This window comes from Lactuca serriola, chromosome 9 (genome assembly GCF_051521515.1).
Source record: "Lactuca serriola cultivar US96UC23 chromosome 9, Lser_US96UC23_V15, whole genome shotgun sequence".
Lineage (NCBI taxonomy): Eukaryota > Viridiplantae > Streptophyta > Magnoliopsida > Asterales > Asteraceae > Lactuca > Lactuca serriola.
Window position 1 is genome coordinate 55,391,368 of NC_136416.1, and position 10,618 is coordinate 55,401,985.

Here is a 10,618-nt window from a genome sequence, read left to right on the forward strand (position 1 = left end):
GTTCAAGAAATTAACCTAGATATGCTAAAATGAAATAGAAACAACGAAATTATGCTAAGGATATACATAGAAAAAGGGCTAAAAGTTGTGCAAAAAGGGGTGCACAAAATGCACCCAACACAGGGTTAGTCCTACACTCGCGTATTCCGGTGGAGTGTTACCAAGGACATGTCTCCAATCTTAAGATTAATGATTTTACAAGTAATAATACATAAAATCTTGTTTTACGGATGGCATGAAATCCTTCGTGAAATATAACATATATCATTTTATAATGAGTTTCACAAGTTCCTCTGTTTTAGTTTCGAAAACAAACTCTACAAGTTAAACGGTTGGTAATACGGTTTCATGTGTTAAAAGCATATTGAACATGTAAACATTTCATACGAAATAAAAGGATTTTGAGTACAAGTACCATTGTACTTTTGCTTGTATTCCCCCCCCCCCCCTTGAAAACATGAAAAACACGGAAAAATGTGTAGGGGTATGAACTCACCAGACGAGGATGTGTCGGGTAGGACTCTAGGAGTCAATTTAGGGCTTGAACACACGCGAGGATCCTATGTAACATGAGGAGATACATAATTGTATCTAATTCGACATTGAACCTCTAATAAAGTAAGTAAATACACTCTAATGCGCGGAAACACTTTATTTCAAGTGTTGGAAGTGATACGGGTTGCATCTAAGGAGTGTATGGCCTCGATAAGGAGTTTACTTTTCAAGAGTAAACCCTTAGGGGTGTTTACGGCCCAAAGACCATATCCCCCATGAATTTACGGCCGTAAAATCATGGGTGGGGTGTTTTTGGGTGTTCAATGGTCTTATATTGCACAAAGGAAGGTTCTAGGGTTGAATCAAAGGCTTAGGAAGTGATCGAGACTTGAAATGACCTTGGAAATGGGGTTTACGGCTTATGAATGACCCTTGGTGAGTATACTATCGTAAACACATAAGTTTACATCCGTAAACTCATGCTTGGTCCATTCTTGCATGATTTGGTGCATCACATGAAGGGATACAAGGTTCTAGACATTAATCCAAGCCATAGGAGGTGTTTAAGAGCATTTTAACACCTTAAAAAGGTGTTTACGGTCTATGAAAAGGTGTTTACGGTCCATGAATGTTCATGGGACGTAAACTCATGTTTACCCCCTTTATGACATATTTTTTGTGTCCTAAGCTCATTCATGCAAGCCCCTAAGTCATAGCTAAGTACTAGAAGAGTTTTGGAGGGGTTTTGGGGCTTCAAAAACCTACTTATGGGTGTTTACGGTTTTGAGGGTGTTCCTCAACCGTAAACACATGATTTTGAGGGTTTTGGATGATTTAAACACGGATTTGTATGCATACCAAGCTAAACAACAAGCTAGGAAGGATTACTTACGATTTTAGAGCTTGAACGGGTTGTTTTTCGATCAAAACCGAGTTGTAGAGAGAGAGTATAGAAAGAAAGCTATGAGGGTGGGCAAAAGGCTTCAAAATACAACCACTCAACCCTTATATAGGGTTTGAGTTTGTGGCCAGGTGGGGATCTACCCAATACCGACGTTATACGGAGCTTATGGCCATACACGATTAAATGGTCGTAAACCGACTTGGTTGAAACTAAAAAGTTTTTAAGGGATATTGAAGGTGTTACACGTGTTTTTATTTTGTTCCGACACTTAAGAAATCATAATAAAAATCTTAACTGATTTGCCTAACCCAAAAGTTAAAGGAAAATTTTCAATAAAAATCAATTTCACAAACGGAAATGAGTTACAGTGACGGAATAACTTTCGGGTTGTCACAACTTGGGACCAAAATGACTTCAAAATCAAACTACACTAGATCTAAGCATTCTTGAGGAAAGTTATGAACTTTATATCTCCAAAGAGTCTCAAATGATGATGCTATTTCAGATCTATGAGCTCAAACTTCCCATGTCCTTCCTTGCCAACTTCTTCTTTCCTCTTCCAAGCTTAAAAACACCAAGATGGCCTCTCAAGATCAAGATCACACAAGAATGAAGGGATGTGATGTTCTAGGGTTGTCTAAGGTTGGGGAGGCTGATAAGGAGGCTAGGGTTTGAGCCATAATGTTCCTTATATAGTGGTTAGCCCCCAAATTAGGGTTTAGGATCTCTAAGAGTACACTGGGCATACTTCTCGTACACTGGGCGTACTCCTCCCACACCCGCAATCATTTAACCTTCTACGTTGGGCGTACTCACCCAGTTGCCACCTTTTCATGCATGGTACTTTCTTTCCACTTCCTTCCAAACCAAGGGCCAAAAGTGACATAATTCAAATCCGAGGGATGAATTTGAAGCTACTTGAAAAAATGGGATGTTACATAATTCTACAACATACTTTCAAAAGGAAAACACCAGGGTTCGGATTTTTGTTGAGATTTTATGCGAATGTTAAAAGTTTTTGAACAATCAAAATTTTTTATAGGAGATATATTATCCTACAAGTCCTTTATTACTAAATAAATATGGTTGATGGTCGTAAAAATTTGAGCGTTTTGAAAAAAAAAAGTGAAATGTTTGTTTTGGTTTCACAACCAATGAAAGCAAAATTAGTAAAATATTTGAAAGATATGTCATCATTTTTTACTTGCTTCACGACTTTAAACCATTGTATCAATGTGACGGGTGTAGATGCATTACTTAATAAAATTTCCACATCTTTACGTTTGCACAAAACGGACCCACATTACATCCGCATCCAAATCAACTCTTTTAATAATACTTTTATTAGTTTGTTTGACATTTACGCTAGAAAATATGACGAAATGACAAACACTTTTACTGGTGTAACCGACAATACTAGTGATACATTGGATAGTGTTGGAGGTATTTTCAAATCATCATTTAAAACTATATTTTGGAAGAACAAAAGAAAAGAGCATATACATTAACCCTTAGTAGCAAATTTGGAATTATATGGGGTCAAACTTTTTAAATTTATTAAGTGCACTACAATTTAAAATTTTGGTTCTTCTGGCTTGGTGGTGAGAAAATGAAGCACAATTTCAAATCCTATTCGTCATGACCCGTGATTTACTAACCGTTCAAGTTTCTATATTAGCTTCGTAATCTGTTTTTTCTTTGATAGGTTTTTTCAAAGTTGAAAACGGATTTTACCTCAGCGGTGGTGGAGGTTTGCATTTGCTTGAGGGATTACTTAGATTTGGTATAACACATATAATACTTGTCAACACTCGAAGACCCGCTTCAAGATAATGAAGAGCCAGAAATAATGGAATAAGAATGAGAACAAGCATAGCAACGCCTCCGAAACCGGCTTATGACATCGATGAAGACAAAGATAAAGAGGATGGTATTGGTGAGACCTTTTACCCTATCCGCAAAGGTTGAACAACAAAACAAAGGTGTAGAAGACTACAAAAATGAAGACTATTTGGCAAAAGATTTTAACGCCAATTTATTATTATTACTAGTTTAATAGTTTAATTTTTTGCATCCAAAAATCTCTTCTATTGACGTTTGATGTATGTTTTAAATATTATAATGAACCTATGTTGCATCTTATGTTATATTTGAGTTTTAAAATGTTATTTAGAAAAAATAAATTCCAAATCGGACTAAATCGATCCAAAACCGATAACGGAAAAACCGGTCAAATCCTTGCTTACGTCACTCAAACTACATCCAAATCGGATCAAAACAATGTGCATCTATACTTAAGATGAGAAAAGCCTTATGAACTCTCTTATTTTTTTGGGAAAATGACTCTTGAGGGTAATTAACTTTTACGTTTGTACTCATTTGGTCCCTTTCCTTTTTTTGTATTCAATATACCATCGAACTTGTTGTTTGTGTTCACCATAATCCTTTTGACCGACTTTTGACATGTGATAGTCGGTCAAAGGGTTATGGTGAACACAAACAACAAGTTCGATGGTATATTGAGTACAAAAAAAAAAAAAAAAAAGGAAATGGACCAAATGAGAACAAGCTCAACAGTTGGTTACCCTGCTGAGTCATTTCCTTTTATTCATTTACAGCAAATCCCACGTCATCTCCTACTGATATTAATGACTTTATGAGATTCATTCTTGTTTCTCTTCAAAACATAACCCATGAAAGAACACTATTCATACATGTACAACTTTGTAATGCACTTGAATATTTATTAGAGGAATCTTGACTAAGTAGGCGCATTTCATGACTACATTTACATTTCCAATCGAATGATTTATCGTATCATGGATTCTAGACAAGTCTACAAACGAGTGGAATCACAAGTGCTGTGATTTTTTAGTTTATTTAGCTTTAAGATCGAATTCATAGGATGAGATACAACATCAATATGTACAATATCATGCTGCTTTTGCAGACACATCACCATAATATACCTTGAGGTAAACATTTATGCTAATAAATATACCTCTCATACACAATCATATCCTTTTGAAGAGAGATGTTGATAGCTAACCACAGTAAGCATAGCATAGACCATGTTTTAACGATGTTTACCCATCTGAAACGGTGTTCATATACGTTATAGCCAAAGAAGGTTGCAGTCTTTGATAATTTTGCAGCTTTAATTTCATTTATCTTTTCGGGGGAAATGACTCAGGAGGGTAACCAACTGTTGAGTTTGTTCTCATTTTGTGTCTTTCCTTTTTTGTGTACTCAATATACCATCGAACTTATTGTTTATGTTCACTATAGCCCTTTGACCGGCTATCACATGTCAAAAGGGTTGTGATGAACACAAACAACAAGTTCAATGGTATATTGAATACAAAAAAAAAAAACCAAATGAATAAAAACGTAAAAGTTAATTACCCTCGAGAGTCATTTCCCCTATTTTTTCACCCAACTGTCTAGGACAAAAGAAATTGCCAACTTGCAATTTATCCCCTTTAAATTTCCAACAAATTCACCTTGACCAATGATCTTTCGTTAAGGACTGGTGACATTTTTCTGTTTTCTAGTATTATTTAATATTTGTTTGAATTTTGTTAGTTGACCGTAGCTTTTGACTAGGATACAATATCCTAATCAAATTTGAATTCGGTTATTCTTTATTATAATCTCTTTGTTTCTTCGAGGTATCATTTTACATTTTGATAATAAAACCGAAACTTATTTAGGATTCTAGGATCATTCTTGGTGTTCTTTGTTTTGTATGCATTTAAAAAGTATTTTTGTGCATGGTGTGCTATCAATCTCTCGCGTGGACTACATAATTACTGCTTGCAATCACTTCATCAGCCGCATTGACCACAAGAAACAAGAAAGCAATCGTTGTCATCTTCAATTAAAAGTCAAAATTAAAAAAACGAATAGCAAAAGCAACAACTAGATGCAAGAACATTAAATCTTTCAACATTGGAGTCATCAATAGCCAAATCAACATAAGAACTATTTTACACAAATCCAAATCCAGAATCCATAAATTATTAAAACTAGAAAATGATACACAGAAACCCAACATCTTTATAACAAAGTTAGAGACTTGGAGGTGAGGGGACTAAACAAATGGTTACCATGGTAAATTACCAAAACACCCCCAAACCCAAATCAGTATCAGAAGTCTTCCACCTTTCCAAACTAGTCAGTTCATGTTCATGTTACCTTCAACACCACCACTTTGCTCATTTCTACCAACCTCCCCACCAGATGACCCCAAAGAATTGTTGTTATCTACATCCACCATGAGTTGCTCACCACCACCACCACCGAGTTGACTCGGCATCCCACTCGGTACACCCCCCACAATCCCATTATAACCATTCGCCGCCATACTCATCAGCCCATGTCCACCATTCAAGTAAGCCGGATAAATCGTCAATGGCAACGGATTACCCCTAATACTAACCATCGCCGGACCACCCCACGGAACCCTAGGTGTCACCGGAGCCAACCCATAACCACCCACCGGAAAACCACCGCCAAACACACCACCACCATAAGGGTAACCGCCATACCCCGGGAACGGTCCATAACTCGGTAAAACCTCGTATCTAGGCCTATACGCCGCCTGTTGATGACCGGAAAAGTTAGAATCACGGTTTCCGGCGGTAATGCCGCCGGTATTGCCGCTAGTAGTGGCGGAGATCTCTTTAGGAACAGCCCTTTTGACCTCGACTAACTTACCACATAATTCATGGAAGTTTTTTTGCATGACTTCTTCAACTGAGTCTTCAGAGTCAAAAGTAATGAATCCAAAGCCACGTGGTCTGTGTGTTACATTGTCATGCATCACAACCACATCTGTGATCCTACCGAATTTTTCAAAGTAGAATTTGAAGTCATCTTCAGTTAAGTTAGCAGATAACCCACCTACGAAAATCTTTTTAGTCTTTATGTTATCGTTGCTTTTAGTACCATTACTTTTTCCATTATTCCTATTTTGCCCTCGATTCTGTTCTTGATGATTTTGGTTTTGTTCACTTCTGGGTACTGCTTTTTTCACTTCAACCTATCAAGAATCATCAAAAGAATCATGCATAGAAAGAAAAGATTGTATATTGACTGTTGGGTTTGACTTCTGAGGTTATAAAAACTAATTTGATGTAGATTTTTCACTCCTACAACATGTATCTTGAACTCCAAAAAGACATACATGTTTATAACAAATCTGCAACAATTTTCAATTCAACTTGGAAAAAGGAAAACACGTTTGATAATTTGATCACAATACATGGTTTTTGAAAACTGTTGTGATCTTTTCTCATCGTTTTTCCAAGAATGGAAGAAAAACACTAGACTTTTGGAAAATAAGTGATTTGGGACAAAAAAAAAAAAGCAAAAGATTACCGCATTTTTTTCATTGTTTTCTTTGAAAGATTGTTAAAATAATAGTTAGGTTACAAAAAAGGCAAGTTAATGACTTAAAGTCAATCAAATCAGTCATTCGAAAAAGAAGTGATAATTCAATCTACTATTACTTTCAAAAGCATAGTTGACTCATAATTTTTGTTTTATAGCTCAAAAGGTGCAAAGACTTCCATAATTTGTCCAAAAACACTTATTTTAGCACATTTAGTACTCCAAAAAGTAATAAAATGTAACTTAATGGTACTTTCAAATGCCAAATTAACTCAAAACTTTAGTTTCATACCTCTAAAAAGGATTTTCTTAATACTTTCATCAACTTTTTTCTTGAGCCAGAACAAAAATTTCTAAGCGGGTGATTGAGTAGTGTGCCTTTAAATTGATTATTACCACTTCAAAGGTTTTGATTACTTGGTATCAAAATAATTTGGGGTAAGAAGTCGTGGGAAACAAAACAACGAATATAGCACTTAAAAGTCAAACATTAAGTTTTAATAATAACTATACATTAGATATGAAATTAGTCAAATTAACTCAACCAAGAAAGAAAAATTTTCGATGCAAATATGCAAAATTAGTGATAAATTTGATGGAAATACAAACCGTTCTCCCAAGAATTGTATGAGTGTCGACGAGAACTTTATCAAGAGCTGATGCATCTGAGAAAGAAACAAACGCGAACCCACGAGGGCTACCAGTGGTTCGATCTTTAGCAATCACTGAACCCACCACAGTCCCATAATTTCTGAAATGATCTCGCAACACATCTTCTGTGGTCTCCCAAGAAATCCCACCCACGAACACCTTACTTTGATCACAATCCTCCATTGAAATTAAAAGAAATTAACTTTACGAAGCAAAAGAAGATGAATTATAAACAAGAAAAGAAAGAAACGCCGTTTCTTGATCTTATCTAGTCAGAGGGTTTATCAACAAAACAAAAGGGGAAAACTATAAAACATTAACTGTAAACAACAAAAGGTAAAATTTCATTTTCTTGGTTCTTCTGGGGTTTCATGAAAAAGCTATAAAGAGTTGGAATTTTGGAAGGAAAACAGACACTGCACTTTGATTTAGCGTAAACAAATCAAAAACTAAACAACACCCAGAAAAATAATTGTTTAAAAAACAAGTGTTTGAAACAAAGAAACCCCTTTTATGGTTTTCTAGGGTTTCAAGAACAGCAAAAAGGGTTTTGTGTAAATTGTGTTGAACATTGGAATTTTTTGGGAGCAAAACGAAATAAACCCTTTTTATTTTTACTTTTCTAGGGTTTCAAGAACCGAAACCCAGAGAAAACTGAAATTGATTTTTAGGGTTTCAAATTGAAGAGAGTTTTGGGTATGTAGTAAACGGAAGACACTGAAAACAAAAAAAGGTGGAGTACGATTGAGAAAATTGGAGGCATTTTATTAGATTCTGTCGAGAATCCAACTGCGTTTAGGAAACGAACGACCTGGGGTGTGGGAGTGGAGACGGGGTTCCTTTGACTTTGACCGTCTATATCATCTATTTGGCCGTAGGTCATTCTTTAGGTCAACTATATTACGAGGATAAATCCAAATCCAAAACAATCCATAACTAATTAAATCTTATTGTACACAATTATATACAGAAATTTTTTAGTTAATTTTTTAATTATTTTTTAAAAAATAGTAGAAAATTCAAAAAGAATCCAAATAGTCATAGCTTTTGAAGGTGAGCACCAACTAAAATCTAGATAGCCTGGAAATCTAAGTGTCATGCATTTTTTTAAAAAATTTTTTGCATGTCATTATTTGCAAAAATATGAGTTTTCGTAAATGGTGAACTTCAAAATTCTCTTTTGGAAAATCTTAAAAAAATTGTGTTTTTTGGGAAAAAAAAATATGTATTGTCATTTCTAGTTAACAGCAAAAAACAAAGAACGTAGTGTGAACATCAGAATTTGTACTGTTAAAATATATACATTGTATTCCTGCATCTGCTCATCAATTGGCTCAGCACCAGCAACTAAACCCGAACCAGAACCTGAACCTCCTCCAAGTGTAATCATCACTATTCTAAAAAGCAACCATCCAAAAATCAAATCATACCCAAAAAAATTCTCATCCTATAGGCTTCCTAGAATCTTCATGACCCTCCTTGATTCGAGAATGAATCATATGTTTTCAATGATATGGGCCTAATAATACCTTCAACATCTAATCATACTTTCCTCAAGAATTAACTCAAATCTTCTAAGTCACCTTCACATATTGGTATTCCAAATGCACGCTAAATAGCGCATTCATACCCACTAAAACACTTCCTAGGCTCTCCTAGGTTTCCGACCTCACCCTGCCATCAGCTGCTAAAGAACTCCCACTAATGTCAGCTAACTACTTCATGAATGCAATCACATGCAAAAAAGTTTAGATAATCCTTCGAGTAAAATACTTAACCCCATAACGATTAGACTCAGATGAGAGATGCGTAATATGGCCAAATCCATCACTCTGAGATTATTTAACCTTTACAACATGTGACTTAATGTATTCACTTAACGGTTAACTCACATCAATAAGGGTCCCACAAAGCACTAAGCAAGAAGCATTCGTGTAGTAACACTCCAAGCCACAAATCAAATAAAGGACGTCCCAATCTCACTTACTACTACCATGCTAGGAACTTCTACTCTCACTACCGGTTGCCTTAAGCATGCAAATTATACACAATACGAGATCAAATAGAGTGTCGAATAAAAGACTCTTCCCTAAGATCACAACCAAACGAGGAACAAGAAACAAGGCTAATTCAGTCATTCTAGGGCTATATGATCATAATCGTATACAACTTTTAAAGCGTACACTTAGCAATTACTTCTACCAATACATATTCCAAATCTAACATAGAATCCAATTCCTCCTAGACTACAAGACATCACATATTAGACCAATTTATCATGCATTTCCTGTAAGTATCCTTAGCCTTATCCTAACATTCAAGCATCCATATCATATAACATATCAACATGTATGGGTATCCTGGGAATCACTTACTTGAGCTCAGCTGATTGCATGCATCACACCCATTCTTTATAAAAGTCTTTTTAGAAAACTTATTTTCTTACAAAAAGATTACCAATTCCTTAATTTGAGTTCAGGCACACTCGAGAGTGTGCTCAAATCACTCAAACCAAGGCTCTAGTACCAACTTGTAATGTCCTCAAAATTCATAGTAAAATTTTCATTTTCTAAAGCAATAAGCCATACAGACGAGTTGTTCCAAAACCGATTAAGTGAATATATTATTTAAACATCAGAGTAAAGACCATAAATTGCCAACGTGGAAAAACTCTAGGGGATGATGTGTAATCACACCGGGCCCTTTCCTTTCATACCAGAAGTACTTGAAACCATAAACATAATAGCGTAAGCACAAAGGTTAGCGATTTCCCCCAAATACCACATATCATACATACAATAGAGATTGCTTTGTGCTAACCATAGTCTTGTCATTATACCATGAGCCGTATCATGGTCTTTTCTATCCAGGTCGGGGAACAAAACCCTAGGTCTTACAAACAAGTGCCAAGAGCTACCTCCTGGTCTTCCATGCAAGTATCACAAAGACAACAACATACTACATATAACTGTCAATGTCCAAACCCTAGTCTTGCATATAATTTGTCGGGAGTAGTATCCAAGTCTTTTGTACAAATACCAAGGGACATCCCATGGTCGTCCTACATAACATAAACCAATGGGCCGATATTTGTGCCTTCGACCCCCGAGTACGGTGAGAGACTCACTTGAATCACAATGCCGACTAAAACATTGCACAACCTCGCACTGATCA

General features: G+C 35.8%; 1 protein-coding gene across 1 annotated transcript; it reads right to left on the minus strand.

The window, feature by feature from the left end:
- Nucleotides 1–5,325: 5,325 nt before the first annotated feature.
- LOC145072922 (RNA-binding protein 1-like) lies at nucleotides 5,326–8,307 on the minus strand. The gene is made up of 2 exons (XM_079019414.1): nucleotides 7,403–8,307; nucleotides 5,326–6,443 (listed from the first exon to the last, which is right to left on the minus strand). Exons 1-2 carry the CDS (start codon nucleotides 7,625–7,627, stop codon nucleotides 5,577–5,579), a joined length of 1,092 nt encoding a protein of 363 aa, XP_078875540.1. The 5' UTR covers nucleotides 7,628–8,307; the 3' UTR covers nucleotides 5,326–5,576.
- Nucleotides 8,308–10,618: the final 2,311 nt, after the last annotated feature.

What these genes read in the sequence shown, in the direction of transcription:
- LOC145072922 (XM_079019414.1), bottom strand. Translation starts at nt 7,627, where the DNA reads ATGGAGGATTGTGATCAAAGTAAGGTGTTCGTGGGTGGGATTTCTTGG. An exon ending in ATACAATTCTTGGGAGAACG is followed by an intron (nt 6,444 to 7,402) that starts GTTTGTATTTCC and finishes GATTCTTGATAG; the next exon opens with GTTGAAGTGAAAAAAGCAGT.